A 24,561-nucleotide genomic window follows, 5' to 3' on the forward strand; every position below is an offset into this window, starting at 1 on the left:
GGTGCCCCTCAGGGAGCGGCCGAGGTTGGCAGCGCGGTGCCCCTCAGGGAGCGGCCGGGGTTGGCAGCGCGGTGCCCCTCAGGGAGCGGCCGGGAGCGGCCGGGGTTGGCAGCGCGGTGCCCCTCAGGGAGCGGCCGGGAGCGGCCGGGGTTGGCAGCGCGGTGCCCCTCAGGGAGCGGCCGGGGTTGGCAGCGCGGTGCCCCTCAGGGAGCGGCCGGGAGCGGCCGGGGTTGGCAGCGCGGTGCCCCTCAGGGAGCGGCCGGGAGCGGCCGGGGTTGGCAGCGCGGTGCCCCTCAGGGAGCGGCCGGGGTTGGCAGCGCGGTGCCGGGCGCGGCCCCTCCCTCCCTCCCCGGTGTCTCGGCGCTGTCCGCGGTGCTGAAGCCGGCCGCGGCCATGTTCCTGCCGTGTGCCGGCCCCGGCTGCCCCCGCCGCTCTCGGCGCTGCAGCGCTCGGGTCACGGCAGCGCTCACCCACGGCCTGTGTGTCATACACCGCATCGCGCCGGTGTCGGATGCTGACAGCAAAATCAATGGCAAATGCCACAGCGCTTTCTCCTTCGGAACGCGAGCGCTCCCAGCAACGCAGATTTTTTTGTAGCCAACTTGTAACTTAACGTTATCTATGTGAAATGGAAGTGTGCGGATGAAACCAGCAACTAGACAAGAACTTGGTATTCGCTGTTTTTAACCACAGGCTCAGTTTATGAAAGGAAGTTCTGAAACAGGATATCATCAGTGGACACGAAATAACCACTCGTGGCACAGGGAAGGTTCAGGAAAAACCTGCTATCCATTAGCAGCAGTGCAAACACAGGCATAGGATTTTCTCCTTTTTTCCTCTATTTAAAAAAGACAAATTTAGAAAGGTGTGCTGTCTAGCAGATCTTTTTTACCAAATTCACTTTAATGTGCTGTAACATCTCTACCACATGAAAAAGAAAAGACTTTTTTTCATCTCAGAGACAAGCATTCATTTTCTGTAATTGCACACTGGATGTTTCAAATACAGTTGCACAATAAAAGGCAAATATGCTCCTCTGGTGTGATGTGTAGAGGCTGACAAAAATACAAAGCCAACATGGTGTGTTTCATATGGGAGGATAACACTTTTAAAAATATACATTCTGCTTCTAAAAATAGAATTAATTGATATGCAGAATGAATTGACCTTCAAATTAAAGGTCAGAGGTGACAAACCAGGACAAAGGTCATGCAGCTCATTTTCAAGCAATCAGTTTCTAGTTTTTTCATAGTTGAACAAAAGCTTAATTATACAGAAGGGTAAGGACTGTAATACCTAACTAGTCAGTTCTAACAGAGAAATAGAAGAAGTTTTACACAATTCCCTATTTTATTGAATGTAGTTCTGTTAGGGAAATATTTGTGCTGTTACTGGTGCAAAATGTGTTTGTCTTAAAATATTTAAATGCATTTCTTAAGTTAACATGTAATAATCCACCATCTTTACTTAATATTACTGCATCAGAGATGAGAGGGTTGTGTAACCATTTTCTGATTTTTCAGTGATTTTAGCAAAAAAAAAAAAAAAAAGTCCTGCTTATGCTGTTGTTTCAATAAAGTTAGATTGCAGGTCCATTCTGCATTCATGCACATACTTATTATTTCTAGCAAACCACTTCCCCATAATCCTACTTTCAGTCTGCAGCATGCTCTATGTCCAAATGCAATAATTAGAGAGACCTAATACCTGACTGTTTAACAAGTATGTGTATGTGATTATTATTTTATGCACTAAGATTCAGTGTTCTAACAATTTGAAGGTATTGGTTCAGTAATTATATCAGTAATATCACATTTAAATTAAACCAAGCTTTCATAAATATTCTGAAGGTATTTAACAAATATTCTATAGGGTGACCATATGCAGTAATGAAACACCTAAGGATAACTACTAGAAATTCAACTGTTAAAATGTGTACACTCACTCACTAATAATTTTGTATCACATATTAGGTTTTTTGCTTTTTTTTCAGATACTTTATATCCTGTACCTACTTCAGCTACTGATGTGTACATTGTTTTTAAAGTTTTTATCTTTTCTTTTAGATATTGTGAATTTTAGTTATATATCACTGATGTTCTTGTTTACTTTTTTCCCCCTATTTGAATTAATAACCTATCTCCACGAAAGTTTATAAAAAGTGACTATTGCATTATTTGTTTGGTTGTTTTAAACCATGACTCAGTTAGAAGCCATTGACATACAGGACTGATGTCCACTCCAGCTGAAATGGGAAAGATGTGTCCTGAACTATCCACTCTTCTAGGAAAGTGAATATTGGTGTTTGAAATACAGACACTCATCTGCTCTTTACCTTCTACAATGTTTGATTTTATTATTTTAATGGACAATACTTGATAAACATATTGCAAAGTACAAATTATTATAAAATCCATCATTAGTAGTGCTCTCAAGTAATAATTCAGTGATTTAAAAACCCAACAAAAATTAAGAAATAAGATTCTGTGGTTTGTAGATAAATAGCACGTGCAAATAAGACAAAAGTTTTGTGCAAAGGAAGAGATATGTGAAGGTGTGTAAAGTCCATCAAAACAAGTGTTAATGGAAAACATTTCAGAAAAGAGATCTGAACAAACCATAATAAAATTGTTATAAAAGTAAATGAAAATTATTCCATTTTTAAAATAAAAATTGTAGTGCCATCACTTTTGACAGGATGATATTAAAATCCTACTTGGCTGCAGTATTTTTATAACCTAGGTGAAAGTTGTAAGTTACACAAATACTGAATTCAGCTAGTCATAAGATTTGTTCTTAATTTGACCTTTAGCAGGGTTCTTTTTCAGTACTTCATTTGGCATTGTTTTGTTTGCAAATAGGTATCAAGTGGGGAAATAGAATCTTACTCTTTATATGTAGCTTCTCACAGAAATAAATAACAAAATAAACGAGTGATCAAGCTCTGAAAAATATTGCCTACTTATGATTTGAGAATTAGGGCTTTTAAAGTTCTTTTCCTTACAAAGTACTGATATGAAGTAATTTAAGAAGTACAAAGAAAAAAATCCATCTGAAAACATATAATAAGATCACAAGGTAGTTTTCTCATTGTTTCATTTGCTGTATAGCAAATCAATGTGCAGCAATTTCAAATGCCCTTACTAACAGTAAACTGGGAACAAAATACTTTAAATATGTAGGAAGTAGAACAGTAGTGATCCATTTTTACATTGTGTGTTTAAAAATTTCATCTTTGAATCACAGAATATTGTTTGAAACATACCTGGTTTACATTGCTATTTAATTATAGAATTATGATCATTGTTTAAGATATGAATATTCAAATGCAGACCATAAGAAATTACAGATTTTACTAAATCAAATACACTAAATATGAAAATTGTATCTAATTAATTTCAATCCTTTAAACAAAAATAACCTTGTTCAGCATATTCCTTTGTTATGTATTATTAACATTTTAAACTAAATAAATGGTTAATAGTTTTTATTGCTTAAACAATTGTCAGTATAGTAGTAGCATTTAATTTTGAGGAGAAACTCTGATCCTGGAGTTGTCAGGCTTTCATTGGCTCCTGTTCTGATATTGTGTCGAGTTCTTTACCCTTTTTATTGCCCAAAAGAATCAGATTCCTAACAATGGTGGAAGCACATTCTGCCTTTCTTTGTTCCAGTTCTCACTGTAGTCAAATGACATTCTTACACATAATTAAAAGGTGTGTAACTAGATGTTTGTTTGTTCATTTCCTAAAAACTAAGATATGCTTAGCCTCTTTCATATCAGAAAAAAAAACATATCTGGGCTATTGCCTAGCTGTGTTATTTACCTGAAGCTGTAGTCACCCTGCTTCCGATCAGTGACAAAAGTGAGTGAAATTAGCAAAGAAGGCAAAGTTTTCATTTGTTAGTTGTTCAATTAATTTCCTTAAATTAGCATTGTGAAAATATTTTTAAATATCTCATGCATGCTTGCTTTCACCTTCACATGCTAGAAAAGTACTGTAATGGTGTATAAACAGAAATATGGAAGAAAAGCAAAGAAAATTATGGCTAAACAAAGAATAAAATTGTGAGAGCTTTCAACTTTATCCACCCTCTCATTACATAAGGACATTAACGCTTGAGTGTACCTTTTCTGGAAACTTTAATTTTTCTTATATATGCATTTCAAAGTAACTATATTGAACTGAACAAAATGAAAAGGGAGGAAAAAGAGTTTAAACAATAAAAACATGTCAGGAGGAAATCCAATATTTAGAATTGCACATTGAGGAATCTGTGTAAAACATGTAAATTCAGAGTGCCAGACAACGCTCATTTGTGAGATTTGAAATCAAAATACTGTGTGCATAATGCTTCTATCAGCAGTCAGGAACAGTAAATAAGATTAATTTTTACTGGCTGGTTCAAATGACAGTAAAGTTTGTTAACATATCTGACTGGTGTGTATGTGTATATAGATATATTTTAAAAGCTCATGTTTTATGCTCTTACTATGCTTAGGTTCTGTCCACAGAGTTTTAAAATTTTGTATATGCTTTGCAGCATTCATCATTTAAGTCTTCACTCCTGGTGAGTTAACTGAAGGAAGATCCTTTCAACACTGGAATGTTTTCCCCTATTCCTTTGCATCACTATTTTCCTTGTTTGTTATAAAATAAAGGATTGGTGGGTTTTGTTTTCTAGTTCTTTTACTCTCTAATCATACTTACAGTACCCAGCATTCTTTTAAAAAATACTGCTGGCTTTACTCTGGAAGAAAACAGTCCTCTGGCTACCTCGGTCAAAGAAATGAGTTTAACATATTAATTTTTCTTTTCAACTTACTTTTGGAGGAAAGTGTATATCTTAAATGGAGTAACTATTTATTTCTGCTTTGCTTTCTTCCAAACAAACAATGTTTCTAAATTCTTTGGCAGCAAACCTGCTTAAGGTAATGAATTCAAAACAATCCATATCTCAGAGAATTCATTTTAAATAGATACAAACTTATTATTTTTTTACTGATTGATAAGTTTTCAAAAATAGATTACATAAGCTGTAAAGTTAGTTCAATTACAGAATGTGCTACTTGTAAGGGAAAGTGGATTACCTTTGTTGAGTGTCTGTCAGTGTGCCTTTACACTTTTCATTGTATTTTCTATCCAGCAATAATTCTATTTGGTGTTCTCTCGCGTTAATTTTCATGCTTACTGTTACAGTATCCTTCCACATGCTGTGAATGCCTGGTAAAAATGAGGATTGCTTTCAAAGCTAGTGACTTTTTCCCTGAAAACATCTTGCTGTCTAGTACACAATTCCTCAGCAGCATTTATTTACTTACTTGCAGTTACAAAGCTCACGTAAATGCCAAGATAGTTGCAGAAGTAAAATGCCAAAATAATTATTTGGTTTGTACAACATAAGCAGGCACAGGAGAGTTCACCATGAGCCATTTCAGAGCCCAAACCTGCTTCCATTTAAATCAGGAACTGATTTTGTATGTCTTTCAGTAGGACACAGTAAAATACATGCCAGAATAATTTCTCATTTAAACTATCTATTTAAATGAGTTAATAGAATTGAAATGCCCAAGCTCTTCTACACTAACACATCTATATGCCAAGCTTTAAGATTTGTATCAGGAAGCTTTTTGTAATAATTATAAAAAAATTAGATATCCATGTTTCTGCTTAATAATCTGTGACTCTCTATAATATATGATGCTTAAAAATGTGTCACAAAATGACAATACTGGAAACAAGAATAGCTTGAACTTGTCCTGTTTTCTGCTACAGTTTTTAAGAACTGCACTTTCCTCCTTTGAATCCCAACACCACTCCCCCAAATACTTATTTTTAATCCCTTCATAAACTGAAGCAGGCTATGTTCCAAAGCCAAGAACGGATCCTTTACTCTATGCTTGCATATTTCATTATGTTGCATAAATAATGCAGGTAAATCTGAAAGACACAAAAGCCACATGGCCACAGGTTGGCAGAACAAAGAAGCAGATACAAGAGATTGGGCTTCAGTGCTTGAAGGTGTAAAAGCAGAGTTAGGTTTAGTACTAGACAAAAGTCCACACAATTCCATTGGAAAACTTAGTTACTACAAAAGAAAAGGAACAGAATCAACTTGCCAGTGTTGTTGCACTGAAAAGAAAAATTGTACCACCCCCTTTTCCCATTTCTGGTGTATGAAAGTATTCGGGATATTTAACTGTAAGGGAAAAGAAGTTAAAGAAAATTGGTTCTGATTTGTCTTTGTTCATTCTTGTGACTTTTCTCACTCCTAGTAGGATATCCAACTCCATTTTTTGTTTTTTAGTACGAGAGCAGGATAGCTGTACAGATGTTCTCTTAAATTGGAAAAAAGACAGAACTCAGATTTCTCTAAAACAGAAGAGAACTGGGCTTATATCTAAACAGGTTGATACTGCAATTCCGTGTTTCTTTTTGCATGGGTTTTGGTTAACATGGATTATTCAGAAAGATAGTAGGGTGACAGGAAGACAGGCTTGTGGCAGGTGAGTTTGTGCATGCTCCTGTCTATTCATCCTTCATTTGTTAAGCAAACTGGACAACCTAAGTAAGAAGAATACTCCAAAACCAAGGTACTTTCCTTAATGCTTCGTGCCATCTGCAGTGGGTTTCTTCTGTGTGATATTTTCGTTGACATTATACAAAATAAGGCAGGCCTTTTTCAACTAGAGCAAAAATACACCTTTTATGAAGTTTCAGTCAAGTCACACATCTGTATTTGTATGACTGCTTGATTTTGTTTAGATTGAGACCTAGAATTTAATATTACATACTGTGCTCTGCAGTTTTATAAGTCATAACTAAAAGCATTTTTATGTTGATACTCATAAGTTGGCATTGAGTTACTATTTTGACCATGAAAGAATCCTGGAGAATTGTTTTTATTGGCTTTTCATAAATCATATACAAGGAGTGACTTAATTGTTTATTATGTACAATTTAAGCATAGTAAAGACAGCTCACTAGTTCTTAGGTTACCTACTGCAATTAAATATTGATAAAGGAAAATAACACCTTCCAATATTCTGCAAATCTGTGTCTTTTCCCTCTTGTCATCAATTGTGTAGCTTTCATAAGAGACTAATGAAAGGGGCAATGCTTTTACTGGTACTGGGGGACAGGGGGGAAGCAGCACTTAAATTTTTTCTCTCGGTTATCTCCCTGTGGTTCTGATGAGCTAGGTAAGTCTCACACAGTAGGTTTAAAGGTCACTTCATAGAGTCAGTGCCCTGGCATTTTATGGCCTCCTAATGAGCCGTTGAACGGGAGCTGAGGTAATTAAATACGGTACTCTGGGACATTGAACGCGGTACTGACTCCGGCTCTCTGATTTTAGGTTCCTCAGAAGACGATGAGGTCATTCAAGAAGGTCTCCTCAGGCTCAGGTCAGTCTTCTCTCCAGCGTCTTACGTGGCTGACTGTGTATCTGTAAAACTGACGGGCTTCAGCACTTCTGTCCCGCTGACCCTCATGAACTAATCACTGGGTGGGATGGGGAAGAACCGCTGATTTTGTCCACAGCTTCAGAGTTCTTGTTGGATGCAGTCGTGAGTGCTCGGCTTCTGTAAGAAAAATAAACAATTACATAAGGAAAGTTTATTTACAATAACCGCATGTCGCATACCTGTCGCAAATGGTGGGAGCTCACGGGTTCGTGTGAGCGCTCCGGGACCATCCCCGCGGCAGGCGCGCCGGTGGGCGCACACACCTCAGTCACGGGCTCAAATTCAAACCCGGTATTGCCGCGCCGCTGCCACACTGGCGCCACGCACCTCCTGCGACTGCGGCGCCTCAGCAGTGCCGTCTGTCCGCCTCCTGCCCGCCCGTCTATCCCCCTGCCCGTCCATCCCCTTGCCCGCCTGTCCGTCCCCCTGCCCGTCCGTCCGTCCCCCTGCCCGTCCATCCCCTTGCCCGCCTGTCCGTCCCCCTGCCCGTCCGTCTGTCCCCCTGCCCGCCCGTCCGTCCATCCCCCTGCCCGTCCGTCTGTCCCCCTGCCCGTCCATCCTGCCCGCCCGTCCGTCCATCCCCCTACCCGTCCGTCCGTCCCCCTGCCCGTCCGTCCGTCCGTCCGCCTGCCCGCCCGTCCGTCCCCCTGCCCGGGCGCCCTCCGTGCCCTCAGGGGCGGCGCATGCGCGGGCCGGGGCGCGGAGCTCCCCGCGGAGCGGCGCTGCGCCCCCGAGGGAAGGACGCGCGTCCCGGGGACACCGCGACCCGCACCGCGCTCCTGCACCGCGATCCCTGCAGCGGTGGGCGGCCTGGGGGGGCGATGGCGGGCGCCGGGGCTTGGCTGTGTGCTGGGGCGGGAGGAGCTGTCCGTGTCAGCGCGGGGCACTTGCCCGTCGGGGAGGATGAGGCTCGCTCAAGCCGCGCTGTCCCGCCTGAGGGGACGGGCTGCAGCGAAAGTGCCCGTGGCGCGGACCCGTCCGCTCATCGTCCAGCGGCTGCCGAACGGGCGGCGAAGCGGTGACACCGGGCCGTGTGGCCGGTCCCTCCGCGGTGGCCAGTGCTCCCTGCGGGGCGTTAGCCCTGTCAGACGGTCTCCCGCGACGACTTCCAGAGCCTCCTTAAATCCCCCGGGAAAGCGGCCGCTATCAGTCGCAAATCCTCAGCTGGGAGACGGTTAATGTACGTGAGACCACATCCTGCACCCGAGGAAGCGCCTCCCGCGTCCTCCCGCGCGGGATCGCAGTAATTGACAGCACCTTCAGTTCCCCGCAAAGCGCCGGCACGCCCGGCAGAGGTGCACGGACGGCAGGGCGGGCAGCGCCGCACCCACGGCCGCCGCTTCTCGTTCCGACAGACCGTGCTCGCAAAGCCCGTGCTTGAAACCGCGCTCCGACCCCACCTCGAGCAGCGGCGCTTGCGAACCCCGGCGGGGGCTGCCCCGTCCCCATGAGGGAGCAGGGCGGGCTCCGGGCATCCGTGGGTGTGACTGCTGAGGAGCGTCGGGGAAGCTAAAAACCCGAGCTGCTGCGGCGGCCGGGAGTGAGGGCGGAGAGGCGCTTTCTGAGCCCTGAAATGCAGTTTGGAAACTGCATTTCCCGAAAAGAGCCGCGGTTCGGGACGGGCGCGGTGCGAAGGCGCCTCCTTAAAGCCTCTAACTTCATACCCGCAGCCGCACGTCGGGCAAATCCCGTCCCTGCTCGATCCGAGCCGTGGCACCACGCAGTTGGGCCGGCGCCGTTTCGGTTTTTTTTATAAAAATAATTACAAATTGCATATTTTCCACTCTTAATGCTGGCGTTTTAAAGAGAGGGAATCAGCCCGACCAGGGGAACTGGCGGTGTCCCGAGCGCGTCCGACCCTGCTCTCGCAAAGGCGCGGGAAGGCACACCGCCACGTCCCCGCCGGGAAGGAGCCGCATTTTCGGGGCAGTGTTAAACAAAAGCCCGGGGGCAAAGCCCGGCTTTGGGCAGGGTTGGGAGGACAGATCCGCCGCCTCCCGGGCCCTGACGGCGGGCTCCCGACTCCCGCCCGGCCCGGCGGAGGCGCAGCGGTGGAAGCGGCCTCGGCTCCCCGGGAGCGGCACGGCCACACCGGGAGCGGGGCCCGGCGGCGGAAAGGGAAAGCGGCTTTGGCGCCCAAAATGTAGGTGAGAGGGTTTTGGCGGGAACAGCTCCGCACCGGCACAGCCTCCCGGCCGCAGGAGCGGCGGGAAAGGCCTCCCTCCGGCCACACATCTAGGAAGAGCCGCTGTCGGTGGAGACCGTGCAGAAAAAACACGACGGGCATCTCATTCGGTGCAGCATCGGCGGGGCGGCGCCGAGCAGAGAGAGGGGGCAGGGGCGCCGCGCCCGCCCCTCCTGCCCCTCCCGCCCGCCCCTCCTGCCCCTCCCGCCCGCCCCTCCTGCCCCTCCCGCCCGCCCCTCCTGCCCCTCCTGCCCCTCCTGTCCCTCCCTCCCCTCCTGCCCGCCCCTCCTGCCCCTCCTGCCCCTCCTGCCCCTCCCTCCCCTCCTGCCCGCCCCTCCTGCCCCGCCCGCCCCTCCTGCCCCTCCCGCCCCTCCTGTCCCTCCTGCCCCTCCCGCCCGCCCCTCCTGCCCCTCCTGCCCCTCCCTCCCCTCCTGCCCCTCCTGCCCCTCCCTCCCCTCCCTCCCCTCCTGCCCGCCCCTCCTGCCCCTCCCGCCCCTCCTGCCCCTCCCGCCCCTCCCGCCCCTCCCGCCCCTCCTGCCCGCCCCTCCCGCCCCTCCCGCCCCTCCCGCCCCTCCTGCCCGCCCCTCCCGCCCGCCCCTCCTGCCCCTCCTGCCCCTCCCTCCCCTCCTGCCCGCCCCTCCTGCCGCTCCTGCCCCGCCCGCCCGTCGGCGAGCGGCGCTGCCCGTGCTTTGAAATGGGAATGGCAGCAGCACCCCGAGCTCTGCTTTTAAGTGTAAAACACGCGTTTTGTTTCAAACGCACAAATGCGCGCGGCTCCGCCGTTTGTTTTGGATTTTTGTGATTTGTTTTTTCCCCTGTTTTCTTTTTCCCTCTTTTTTTTTTTTTTTTTTTTTTGAGATGGGGTCTTTTTTGAGAAGGCGAGTAATATTGTAGTATTTTCGGGGAGGGGGGTTGTGCGGTTTTTGCCTTGTTTTGGTTTTGTTTAGGGGACTAGAAGAAAGCAAAGTTAGGACTTTAAAAGCTTTAGGAAGGTGACAAATAGGAAATCCAACACCACTGGTTTTGGTTACATAGTTTCAGGCGAGCTCTTGCTGTGCATGTGGGAAGACAATGATTCCAGCTTCCTATAATTGTTTTTTCCAAAATTAGCATCTGTTTAGCGAAATGTAAGGATAGAAGTTGACTAAAAAAAGAAAAAGTAAACTATTACTATGAAACTAATTTTTTCCGCGAACTGGCTTGTTCTGTAGGGTTTTCTTACCTCTTCCCTCCTCCTTTCAGAATGAATTTTGGAAGGGTGTTGGTTGGGGTTCCTTTTATTTCTTTTTAATTTTTTTTTTTTTCTTTTACCCGGAGAGTTCCCAGCTGGCAACAGCTCTCTACCTTCCACAAAACTTGAAAGGCTGATGTCCCTTGCAGGAAATGAATGAGTCGATAACATCTGACACCAGTGACCAGTCCAGTGACCCCAACCTTAATTCCACTAATACTGGAGGCCTGAAAATCTCCGTAAAGACACATTGCAAATCCCAACCCCCCTTCCATTTTACAAAATCTGCACTTATTTTGCAACCTAAGAAAAACTTTGCAACCAATATATTTACATTCATTTATTTACGTGGTTTAGTAGTCGTTCATTTATTCATCGAAGAACATATAGTGAATTTTCTTTTCACTGAAATTTGCTAACAAGACATTTTGTCCATTTAATGAACTCAATCAACTCGTTTGTGTCTTTTAAACCAATATTCTAGCCTCTAAGGATTTTTTTTTTTTAATTCCGAATACCGGTAAATTAAACCGATCTTTTAAAATAAAGACTTAAAAAACTTTATTAAACCGGTATTTTCTTTCTTTTCGAGGGGCAGGGGGATCTTGTATTTTATTAATGTGCCATTCTGCTACATAGTAGATATGTAGTCTTGGGCAGTTCAAGTAAGAGGTGTAAGGATTGTTTTCTTCCGGTAACCTTAATTTCTTGTTCATAACTGAGGTTTCGCGTTTATTAAAATCGTGTACAAGCATTATATATTACATATCGTCCGGGTCATAAGAACCAAACATATAAAATTACTGGCGATTTATTTTGCAAAATAATCGCTGTTGTAAGGGGGAAAGGGAGGTTATGAGCCAAAAGCAGCGGTATGTAGCACGAATGCGTAAGGCAGGTCAGTGTAGGAAGTCGACCTGACTGTTGAAATAACCTATAGGAAATTTACGGTTGAAGACTGCAAAGGAATTTCAGGATTTAAAGCTTCTGCTCCACTTGTCAGGGTGCTTGTATTTGTACACTCTTGCCCACCCTCGCCTCTTTCTTGCCGGCGATCACACGGAGCCTCCACCTTGGTGTTTCACACAGGAATGAGGCGCTGGCAGGGGAATTGACGCTTTCCGAAAGGCAACAAAAGGAGTAAACAGGCCCATGGGGGCAAAGGCGTTCCCCTTAATTGGGCAGACTGATCGACGCCACTTCCCAAACAACAGCAAGTGCTTTGCAAATGCATAAGCCCCTTGCATTGAGGTTCTGCACGGATCGGTTTGTTGCCTTGGCTTTTGTTTGTGTGTCCTTGGGATAAGAGAGGATGCTGGGGAGGAGGGGGGAGGTTAAAAAGAAAGTCGGAGTCCTGGTTTTTACAAGGTATGGGCAACGTTTAAAGCACATATCTATATATATACGTATATATGCATGTATCTATATGTATAAATACCGCATGGAAAGACAGGTTAATGCGAGCAGGTGGTGATGAGGACAGAATACTTTAATCTGTAACTTTAAATGAGATGGGCAGGTGGAAAAATAAAACTAATTCTCCCCTGTTCGTTTTTCACGTTTCTAAAGTATTATTTTACAAGCGTTTGGCCGTGCGTAGAGCAGCAGGAAGGGCAGGGCCAGAGCCGTGTACCTGTGAGCGCGGAAGGGGAGTTCTCTTGCAAAGGGACTGTTACCAAGCCCGTTACACATCACACATTTCTTCTCCGAATCGGATCCCCCTCCCGCTGGCAGTGAAGACTTAAACCAGCAGTGCCTGGTCACCGCTATTTCTCCCCTCTTTGTCCTCTTCCCCCGAGGCTTTTTTTTTTTTTTTCTGCCCTCTTCTCCAGTAAATCCCTCTCTCTGTCAGTCCTCTCCCAACTGCTGATTGAGGTTCACTCCAATTCTCGGCTTGAAAACTGGGCTCTTATTTAGGAAGTCATTAATCACATCCCCTCCCCCGGAAAGAGATGGCGGAGAAACCTGTGAAGTACAATTCCTCGCCCCATCCCCCCTCCAGAAATGTTGTGAAACGCTAGATCTCCGCACATTCTGGGGCATATTAAGGTGATACCGCGTTTCCGGCGCGCTTCTCATTTGAATGCGAAATTAGTCACGATTCAGTTGCGCATCTGCCCGCGCTGTGCGCACGGGGTGCCACAGATGCCTGCGGGCGCTCGCTGTGCGTGTGTGCACACGCGTGTGACCCTCTTCTGTATGTGTGCACACGCGTGTGACCCTGTTCTGTGTGTGTACACACGTGTGACCCTGTTCTGTGTGTGCACACACGTGTGTCCCCGGTCCGTGTCTGCACACGCGTGTGACCCTGTTCTGTATGTGTGCACACGTGTGTCCCCGGTCCGTGTCTGCACACGCGTGTGTCCCCTGTCTGTGTCTGCAGACACATATGTCCCCGCTCTATGTCTGCACACACGTGTGTCCCCGGTCCATGTCTGCACACACGTGTGTCCCCGGTCCATATCTGCACACGCGTGTGTCCCCGGTCCGTGTGTGCACACACGTGTGTGCCTGGTCCCTGTCTGCACACGTGTATCCCTGTTCCGTGTCTGCACACACGTGTGTCCCCCGTCTGTGTCTGCACACACATGTGACCCTGCTCTATGTCAGCACAGACGTTTGTCCCTGTTCCGTGTGTCCCCGGTCCGTGTCTGCACACGCGTGTGACCCCGCTCTATGTCCGCGCACACGCGTGACCCCGATCCCTGTCCGCACACACGCGTGTCCCCGTTCCATGTCCGCACACACGTGTGACCCCGTTCCATGTCCGCACACACGCGTGTCCCCGTGCGGGAGCATCTCGCCTCCGTGCGCGGATCCCGCCTGCGCTGGGCACGGACACCCCACATCTCCCCCGCACGGCCGCCCCTGCGTGCAGCTGTTGTTCACTGGGCCGTATCTAGAAACACACGGACCTTCCTACGGATTTCTGCACGCACGGGAGGGCAGAAACCCCAGAATAATACGTCATCTCGATTTCCCGTAAAGAAGCGTGCAGATTAGCTGTCCGAAAAGGAAGGGGAGGAAAAAAAAAAAAAGCGCCGCGTTGGAAATTTCTTGTTCATTCATAAATTATTTTGGTGTGTCAGGCTACTTGAAATGGCGATTGGCTGCTCCTGCCTGCTACCAACCCCTTAAGGATCCGATGCGAAATTAGTAGCAAGAAAGCATGTAATTGACCGAGTCACGTGTGCGCAGGGGGCCAGAAACGGAGCAGAGAGACGGGGAAAAATCAAAAGAGGGAAAGCACATTAGACCATGCGAGCTAAATTTGCGATCGTTCAAAATCAGGATGTTAGATTAATGCAGAAGACCACTTCGATCCACAGGGAAAGTTTTCATCTCACGAGTTTGGAGCAGAGGGCCCGTGGGGCAACATGGCCGAAGGTTAATTTTCTTTTTCTATTGTTTTACTATGATTTTCGCTCGCTCGCTCGCTCGCTCTCTCCCCCTCTCCCCCCCTCCCCCCACCCTTTTTTAACCCAACTATGCATTACCCTTTTTTAGCAGCTCGCGCAAGGGGGCTTTCTCCAAACCCATTGTTACCCAGCTCAGAAACTGTTCCGTACCGCCCACACCGATTCACAACTTGAAAAGCTTTCAGGGGGCTATTGTTTGAATTGTTCCTGTTTGATTAAGCACAGTTGCAGTGGTGGGATGAGAAAACGGCCGTACACCTGTCCCAACTTTAATCGAAAGTTTATTCCAAGGAGGGATGGATACACGGTGGAAAATAGTGGTTTCGGCGCTGCATGTGCAATAAGCAGTTGTGCAATCTACCCAATTTTGCTCATTCTCTCTCCTCCACCCCTCCTCGGCCGGCCTCCCCCCTCGCCCCCCCGGTCCTGCGCCTTGCGAGGAGAGACTAATTGGGCTGAGAATTTCTGTTGAGAAATGGGATCGGTCTTAAACCAGCAATATTCAAGTAAAGTATCGCGTTCCGTGCTGTAATGTGGCTGAAAGATGGAGTTAAATGGAAAAATACACGTATGTACAGAAACGTGGGCTGCCCTGGGCTCGGAGAGAGGGAGAGCCTCCGTGCGCAGTGTTTCCTCTCTGTAACCTCCGGTGATTTAATTTTTTTACGTATTTTGGGGAGAAGGTTGTTTATTTTAGGATTTAGGAAAAATACGCACTTTTCACCGTTTGCTTTTTGATTTTGTTTTGTTCGCCCCCCCCCTTTTTTTTTTTATTTTTTTACCCCGTTCCGTTTATAGTAACCCCTTTATACAGCGGCAAAAGGATGTTACCAGAATTTAACTCTTTGCTTTGCATCTTGTCCCTCTCTTCCCTCTTTTTCTCCCCCCTTCCCCCCCACACCCCCCGCCTTTCCCTCTACCTCAGCAGGGGCGAGTAAAGGTGGAGACGAGCCCGGGAAGTTGCCGGAGCAGGAGGAAGAAGAGGAATCCCAGGTTTTGCACGGGACCGGCCATTGCAAATGGTTCAATGTGAGAATGGGATTCGGGTTCATCTCCATGAGCAACCGAGAGGGAAGCCCCTTGGAGTCTCCAGTTGATGTCTTTGTACACCAAGTAAGACCCGTTTTTGTCTTCCATCTCAGCCTGCCACATTTGGTTGAGCTCAGTGGGGCTCCGGTTTTATGTGAAGAGAAGTAACCTATTTTTTTCTCGGTGTTTAGGTACATTTGTAGTTAAAGAGTTGCCTTAGGTAGTGGTTTTGTTGGCAGTGTACAATTTGAGTAAATAAGGTCGTTAGATTGTGCTTGGTCTCTGTGGCTGGTGATTTGTGCGAGGGTATAATGTTTCTTCGTATCTTCCTCCTTGGCTGGAAAAAGTCTCCTGTGGTTTTTATTTATTTTCAAATGTCACACTTTTTAACAAGGTTTATCATTTGTCACCAGACTGATCAGAAGCAGATATGCCTTTCCTTGGAAACTGTTTAAAATTAAGCTGGGAAAAGGATAAATAAATGTCGGGTTTCATTCAGATAACATTTGAGTACAGTTTTAAACGGCTTACTTGTAAACCTCGAATTACTTTTTAAAAGCTCATCTGAGATTAGTTAGTGAAATTAAGACGTAATTATAGTGTTATTTTGCAGTAATTCAGACCTGAGAGTGTCCCTGTGGTGATACTCTGAAGCGTGTACGTGGTTTGGTTGGTTGGCTTTTAATTATTTCTTTCTAGGGAATAAAAAAAAGAGTAATTATAAAATATTCAGACCAAAAGCAGTGTCTCTGTAAGGCTGTTGGGGAGACAAAGGGTGTAGGGTCCATGGTTTTAATTTTAAGCAGCATAGTTGGTTTTGTGTTTTGAACGTGGAAACTGGTATGAATGCCTTCATGATAAACGAGTTTCAGATGCAAAATCGGTATGAAATAATAAGGGAACTTCTTCTGAGACCTGTACTGTGGTTTGTAAAGAAGATCTTCCCTGGTTCTTCTGTAAGTCTCCAGTTGCAACAGTGCTATTTTGAATTTCACCCATCTCCTCTGTGATCAGGGAAGAGGAGAGCTCTCAGGTAGAGAGACCATTTTGGGCTTGGCTAGGGCCATGTTAGGGAGGCAAAAGGCATCTTTTTCCACTTTTTACGTGGCTGTCCGTTTGCTGTGACGTCTGCAATGACGGTGAAGGGGCTGTTCGTGGTTATAGAGTGACTCCCTTCTAATTGTGCGTTTGGTGGCCCGGCTTTATTCTCCAGTAAGTTTATCAGGCTTTTTAAAATCATACACCTTTGATTAGGTTAGTGAAAAGGTGGCTGAAACTTCTGCAGAATGTGCTGCTGTGGCAGGGTGGGGTGGATTTCTGTCCTAGTGCCTTACACACACGTGCCCTTGCACCTCCAATACAGCTGCTTGCATTTGGAATTATGTACAAAGCACAGAATCCAGTAGTGAACTCACTAAATTCCTACACTTCCTGCTTTGTGCTGCCATGAAAACTGCCCCCTCTTTGCTGCTGCTTTTTCTCTTTAGAACTGAATGAATGAAACACTTATCAAAGAAGGAGCAGTCTTCCTCCTTTTCCCCTTTTCTTCCCTTCTTTGTATCTTAAGTCACGAAGTTGCTCTTTACAGTTCTATAAATTTACTTTAAAGATAAAACTCCCTCTTTCTTAATGTAATTTTGTGTTAATGTATGTAAATTTTTTGCTTCTTGAATTGTAGAAGACAAATATTTAAAACATAGCAGTGCTGTTAATAAAAAACACATTTGGAAACAAAGATATTCTTAGAGCTATGGAAATAGAGAAGTATTGAACTGCATGATAACCTGATACATTTAAGTAATACTAGACAAGGTTTTCAGTTTCATAATGGAAAGTAGTCATAGAAAATAATAAAGTAGTTGTAAATTTGAAGGTCTCTATTGAGTTGTGTTCCCTAAAGGAAGGGAAGAGAAGGAAACGTTAGACAAGTTTGTTTATTACAGTTTAATAATCTACAATTTATCCATACCCTTGGGTTTCTAAGACAATCACAGTGTAAAATGCAGTGAAAAATACCATGTTTCCTTGCATGTTAACTGTGTGTCTCTGTCATTTTGAGCTTACTTACAGATATGTCTTACTGAGTGAAGTTATTATTAGTATTTTGCAATGAATTGCTCTTGCAGCAAAGTATGTTACTCATCATTTTCATTCTGATGAAATCTAAGGTGTGTATATATAAACTTCATGGTGACATGAATCTTCTTTCTATCAGTTTTCTGTGTAGTGTAACAGGGAGAACTACTACCTGTTGTATTTCAGAGTACATTTTAGATAATTGTTATTGTTATGTACAATGCTTTGTTAGCTAACTAGCTGACCAGTTCTAGCAGTAGCAGCCAGAGCATAAAAATGTCTTTAATTCTGTAATGTTATTTAATGCTCCTGCTTGTACAACAGTCTGTTGCCTGAGCAGTGGTTGGACCCTATTCCTATTAGTTTCTTTAATTTGAAAAAAATTTGCCACGTGAAGGGTCCTTTTCAAGGCAAAGATGTTAGTTTATTAATCTGTTGAAACAAAACCCTACTGTTCAAAACTGCTTTGAAGATACTTCATCATTGAAGTGTGTGCAGGTAGTGTTGCATGCATTCATTCGCTCTTTCTGCAGTGTTTGTAGCCAATAGTATAGTTTTATAGAATTAAGCAGTGTGAACAAGGGAGAAAAGCTTCTAGTTTACTTAGTTCTAAGTCCTCTCAAAGCTAGCTTGAACCCAACAACAGCGTTTTTACTTTCTTATCTTACCCTTTTTTGGTGAGGTTATGCCCAGTTTCTGAGATCTTGCTATGAGCAAAAACTTACAGTATGTCAAGTCAAAATTCCTGTAATAGTTTAAGCTCATTATACCTAGACTTTTGAGCTTGCAATAAATAATTTTCCTTTCTTCTTGGAGTTCCCCCTTAGCTATGTGTGAGTTATAGTCACATTTTTCTAAAGTCAGTGCTTTGCTAATTGTATATATTGATATATTTTTAGAGGACCATGCTTTTGTTTGGACTTCTCTTCCCCTTCACCCAGCGAAAGTCCTATTCACAAAACAGCTGCAGTATTGAGTTTTTAACCCTGCCTTTTAAGTCCTTCCTTTGGTGTTAATCATTTCGATTGATCTCCTCTGAACTACCTTCAGACTGTTGTTACCCTTCTGGTAATGAAGTACCTCGAGCTGGATGCATTATTTAAGGTAGAAACACGTCAGCCATTATATATGTGCATCTGTGTGTCTACAGTGTAATTTGGTACACTTACACACGTCCAGTCTTTTCCTTTTTAGCTCTATTCTGATGCAGCTTAAATCTTTAAGTCTTGTGTTTGAGTCAATCAGGGTCATATACAAATTATGAGCCCTATAAACAATTTGATTTTTTGGAACAGAAGCCACGTTCACTGCAGCAATGTGCCAAGTCAACTCTGTTTCTTCTCAAAAAAAAAAATGGAAGAGTAGCAATGATAGTCCTTTGTAACCTTTTTAAATCCAAGGGCTGTGCACCTTACTGGAATGAATAATACAGCTTGTTTCTCTTTTGTGATGTGAATTCTGGACCTAGTTATGTGTGAGTGGCTCTTACTAAATTTTAGAAGATCTATTTGTCAAAGGGTAAAGCAGACTGGAGAGGTGAAGCGAGGGAAACCTTTTGTGGTGCACATGAATAAAGGTCTTCAGTGCAAGGAACTCAGAAGAGCTGAAGTTCTCATAGAATCAGAAAAGGATGATGTTTGTTACATTTTTTTTTGCACATTCAAAATTAGACAACTTAAATATATACTAGTTCTTTTGGATGCTGGCAGTAAGGCAAAAATGCTGTTTATTCTTTTTCACACACACTTTGTACAGACTAAGTTAGAAACAAATCTTTTATTCCTTTGCTTAGTGTGAAGCACAGATGTTAAAGATGATCATGAGCTGTAGGGTGTTGAATGTAAACAGATGCAATTAAATGTATGGTTGTGAGTATTGAGGGTTAAGAATTTATGTCTGTTTCTCAATAATGTGTTTTTTCAGGATGGAATGGATTGTTCAGTTTAGATGGAGTTTGTTGGGACCTGGCTCTGTAGTCCAAAATTCTTACCACACTAAGGGATTGATACAATATTTCTGAACCGGGACCTTAAACACAATCATTCTTTGGGATCCTTTTTTATGAGATAGGGAGAGGAAGGAAGGGAGGAGCAGCATGTAGGAGCTGGTGTATTTTGTCTTCTCATTAAAAGGAACATAGTTGGCTTGAAAATTTTCACTTTCATCTGGACTTTCTTACTATTACTGCAAAATTTGATTAAAATGGAGAAAGCACCTTTTTCTTGCATTGAGTCCTTTTATACTGTACTATCATTTGTGTATTATAAAGGTTGCTCTTACTGTTTCAAGTACCTATAACTAAAGAAGGAGGAAAAATTATTGTGACTATTTTGACTATAAACAGAAGAATAAATGGAAAATGAGACATATAAGCAGCATCTGAACAGTCTTTTCCCTTAATGTGACCAACTGTTCTTTTCAAGGATGAATCAGATGTGTGTTCCTTGAATTCCTAGTTTTTAGGCGCAGCTGAACTACTTTTTCTATGACAGAGTAGGGCATGACATTGTACACTCAATGCTGACTTTCTTACATTGTGAGCACTTGTGATCTTGTGCTTTTTCAAGGATGCATTCATTCTTTCATCTAGCATACCTTTCTCATTTGTTTCATTGGGGGCTTTTAAAAACTACTTAATTGCTCAGGATAACTGGAAGTGCTGGGCAAGCAAGTGGGATCAGTATTTCATTGCTCCTATGTCTAATATGACATAGGTGTGCCTGTTTGGGGTATAGAAATCCCCAGGCAGAATGTGCTGCTACAGAATTGTCGTCTTTGACTTCTGCTGGGGACCAGGCAAGCCCAGTCCTAATCAAAACAAAAGTGGCCAGCAGGATCTGGGGAGGGAGGCTGAGGAAGGAAGTGTGTCTGCAGCGTGGGGAGGATCCAGCAGGGATCAGCCACGGGTGTCAGAGTCTGCTCAGCAGCCTCAGCGCTGAGTGCAGTGTCCAAATGGGATGGAGCTGCTGGAGAGCCAGCCAGGCTTTGGCACTCACCAGCTGGGCTGCAGCATGCACAGAAATGATGGGGACCACTGATTGTGCTGTGGAGTGCTACAGCAGTTTGGGATTTTTTTTTTTTAATTTTGAAAAATTTGTTTTGGCTACTAGTTATTGTATGAGTTAGCATAGTGTATGGACACATATACTTCACTGACAGCTTGATGGTTTAAGATGGTTGTCTGAAGAAACTTGTAATTTGGTTATTTGAGTTATGCACCTGCCATCTTCTTAATCTTCCACATTTCATCTATTTACATCTATCCCCAATGCTGTAGTAAATTGTTATTAGTAAACCTATATAGTGTTTAAGTGAATGGCAGCACCATTAAACCCAAGTGGTGTTCAATCAGATCAGACTTGGCTGAAGAGTTTTAAACCTTGCATGTTGACAAGTAGAAATCCCAAGTGGCCCAAAGGCAGAGGGTTTCAGTGGGACAACTTTGTTTTAAGAGATGTTTCCCTCTTTGGCAGAGCAGTGAATGCACCCTTTCCAGAGCAGGCTATCCTCCTTTTCTCCAAGACTGAGGAAGTTGTGCACAGGAGTTGGGATACTGGAAGGAAGAGGATATTTTGTCTGGGGCACAAACATAAGATATCAAAGCAGATGTATGAACCAAAGCTAAAAGGAAATGAATTGTCAAATTGGGAAAAATGTTGTTATTGTTGCTTGTTCTGGTTTGCAACTACATTACCAAGGTAGTAAGTACATTTAGAACCATCCAGAGCTTTGTTTCACAAAGTATACTCCCATGTAAATATTGTTTGATTCATCTTCCTTAAGCAACCCATTGCAGTAAAGGCCTGCCATATTCCCTCACTAATTATCAACAGAAGCAAAATTAGGCCCACCAGTTTCTACAAAGGTGTATAAAAGTGACTGTGAAAGTATCATTTAAGAATGATAGGAACTAAAAACTAAAGACCATTTATGATGCTTTTTAAAACCAACACAAATAAATAAGGATGTACTGTTTAAATTTTTAATTCCCTGTATGTAGGAGTGCTTTTTTGCCTTTTTAAAAACCAGCTGAAAGTAACCAGGAATGTTAGAGAGGTATTGTGTGATGCTTGGCTCTTTTTAAAGGACAGTTCTTCAGGACTGATTTGGACTGGCTTTTGCCTGATGGATAGCACTGGTAAAAGCAGTGAATCCTTAAATTGCTTTTACATCAGCAGAGTATCACTGAACACCTCTGCATGGAAGGTGGGGAAGTGCATCTAATTGCTTAAGCCTATTCAGCTGAAGAAACTGGTGTCCATGCTTTTCCTCAGGTTAGTCTGGCTGGTTCTGACTTAAAATGGAGCAGGGGGTTAACTAGAGAAATAGCTAAAGGGAATTCCACATCTCACTCCAGAGATGGCTTGGCTGCTGGTGGAGCAGCTGTGGACCTTGCTGCAGACCTCACAGCCTGCTGTGTCATGGAAAACTGGCACTGAATTTGATTTTTTCTGACCATGCAAAGCTGTATCATGCAGCAGGTTCAGCAGCTGCTCTGCAAGCAGCTGAACAAGGCTTTGCAGTAGCAGTGTGGGTGAATAGGTGGAGGTTTAAACTCCTACAGCCACCCTTCTCAGTGGGAATCCTACAGGGATGACTTTTCCTTTTGGCAGCAGTGCAGCTGCCTCAGGAAGATTCAAGAGCTTTTGCATCATTCTTCATGTTGGACTAGGATAAATGCTTGTGGGGCTGCATTGCAGACTCAGCTGGGGAAGTGTTCAGGTTTGTATCTGATTTTTGTATCATTTTTCATAGCAGAGAATCCCTATGATCCCCACAAATAGGGGTGGGCAGTGTTGGCACCGTGGGAGGGTGGCCAAGGGTGCAAGCAAGGAGCAGCCAGGGTGAGGTGGAGGAATTGGAGCAAAGAGTTGGAAGCTGCTGTCACAGGAATGTGATGAATGGAGCTGCAGCCTCCTGGTGCAAAATAGCTGAGTTCTTGTGTTGCCACCTTCAGCTGAGGATGGAGACACAACGAAAGTGATAATGATTTTTCAAGGAAAAGGGCATTTGAGGGTATTGGCATGAGAGTACAAGCATCTGAGCTCTCTTTGGAAGTGAAATCAGTCACTTGATTTCAGCAATCTTTTTGTCACACTTCAGTTTTCCAGTTTCTCTTTTTCTTGTTTGGAGATTGCGGTTCAGTGGTGGCACTGAAATATATTGATTGCAGATTTTAAAAAGCACTATTTATGAGGCAGATAAAAATCAGGGAACCCTTGATACATGTAAATAATATGGGGGCTTTTTCTTCTACTGAACTGAAATAAGCATGTTTACAGGGCATATACATAATAATTTGGATAGAACTTTTTAGCAGATAGGTGAGGTCTTAGTGAAATTAGTTGATAATCTGGAAAGTACAGCTACTTAATTACTCCATGTGTATGGAATTTCAACTTAGAAAATTAAGTACATCAAAGCATTTGAGATTATTTGTCTGAGTTTTTAGAATATTCTTATTCTATTATCAGAGCAGGAGCCAAGAAAATCACACAGTTTCTATTTCAAAATTCTGATCTGGTGCTAGAATTGCATTTTTTGGAAGGAAGAAGGCTGAAAAGTTTAGATTCATTTTTTAGCATCATAAGATAATATTTTCACTGATTAAAGTTGTTTAATGCATAAAATCTGAGTAAAGGCATATGTAATCAATATTTGAAGTGTATGAATTTATCTACAAAATCAAAGTAATATTTCATGACTATTACAGATCTTGTGCACTCTCAGAAAATGCTAATGTTATTATTACATTCATAAATGTGTAATTCTCATCAATTTAGCTGATAGTGGCTTTCCCATCAAAGATAATCTGTTCCCAGAGAGGCCTTCTTTAAATTAGCCATGCTAATTTATAGGCAGTGCTGAGAGAATTTCTTTTTCTTGATTGTTTTTATTACAGTGCCACATGAGGTTACTTTAACAATTGTGTTACAACTCTCTGTTTATGGTCATATAAATACATGGCCCAAAATAAACCCTGGTCTGAGACTGAGAGTAAAAGTGATAGCCATTGTGTTCCTTAACAAGACCAGAATAAGCATAATTTCATATTTTTTTCAAAGTATAGGTGTCTTTAAAATTCCTAAATTGTGCACATGGGCTATAATTTAAAAAATAGTTTATTTAATTTTACAACTGTGTTTTGCAAGGTGATAATCAAAACCTTGGTTAGTTTTATGAGCCATTTGTAATAATACAATCTTAGGGGAAATAAGGGGGTTTAAAAAGCCTCTGCTGACCATGTGTAATAATTTATGAATATTCTTAGACTCGTTGTACTGGAAATGCTAGAAATATATAAAAGTAGTAGTATCAAACATACCTAATAGACCCAAGCTGACTTCTCTAGATGTTGGATTAGACCCCAAACTGCATCCTGTATTTAAAATATATATTATCTCACCCAGTTTAGCTACCTGGTCTAAGACATGCAGATTGTACATCCTGAGAATCAGTCATTTTTGACATAAAGTGGAATAAAATCCAAGAATTATTCACAAACCTGTTTGCTGCCCTCTTCCCCAGATATTAAACACAATTAAGCACCTCTTCCTTAATGCAATGAAATTATGACATCCCTTCCCTTCTTGTTGATTATAGACCTGGTGGGCCCAATTCTGCTCAGTATTCTCTCGTGAATACAGGTCCTACTGACCTGTAAAAGTTACAAGTGGATGTTAAGACTCTTACATGAATGTTTTTACTGAAACTCTGTGGTTCACAGGCTTTTGTTTTCATAAGGCTGTAAGTGTGCATTTTGTGCTCAAAAACGATCTGAGCTGTTCCTGTACAGTGCCTGAAATGTAGGGTTGTAAACAGGATTTGGGTTACTGTTGCATAATTAAAAGTTGACTAAAAGTGATACAACTTGTTGAGTTCATGCACACATACTATGTTATGTATGTAATTTGTATATACTTTTCACAGTATGCTCCTTCTTTCCTACTGTGAGCGTGTAATATTTAATGTCTCACCTAAATTCACCTGGCCACGCATCTACCAGTCTGCTCTGATGCTAAGGTATAATATAATAATAATATGATAATGTGGTTTTTTTACATCTTCCTGTTGAAAAATTGCTCAGTCCCAAATAAGTTCCTCACAGTAGGAGAAAGTGGGAGAAGTATGTGAAATATTCCTAGTGTGGGAA

General features: G+C 43.4%; 1 protein-coding gene across 2 annotated transcripts in view; it reads left to right on the forward strand.

Annotated features, from left to right (window-relative positions):
• The first annotated feature begins 7,374 nt into the window (after window positions 1-7,374).
• Window positions 7,375-24,561, forward strand: part of LIN28B (lin-28 homolog B) — an 86,319-nt gene continuing 69,132 nt past the window's right edge. The window contains exons 1-2 of one of the 2 annotated variants that reach the window (XM_058802636.1): window positions 7,375-7,408; window positions 15,229-15,416. In XM_058802636.1, coding sequence (XP_058658619.1) covers window positions 7,375-7,408; window positions 15,229-15,416 — 222 coding nt within the window. Of the gene's footprint in view, window positions 7,409-14,873; window positions 14,953-15,228; window positions 15,417-24,561 lie in introns of those variants that run through there. The other variant, XM_058802635.1, reaches the window with a different exon arrangement.

The sequence above is a fragment of the Ammospiza caudacuta genome, chromosome 3 (assembly GCF_027887145.1).
Source record: "Ammospiza caudacuta isolate bAmmCau1 chromosome 3, bAmmCau1.pri, whole genome shotgun sequence".
Taxonomy (NCBI): Eukaryota; Metazoa; Chordata; class Aves; order Passeriformes; family Passerellidae; genus Ammospiza; species Ammospiza caudacuta.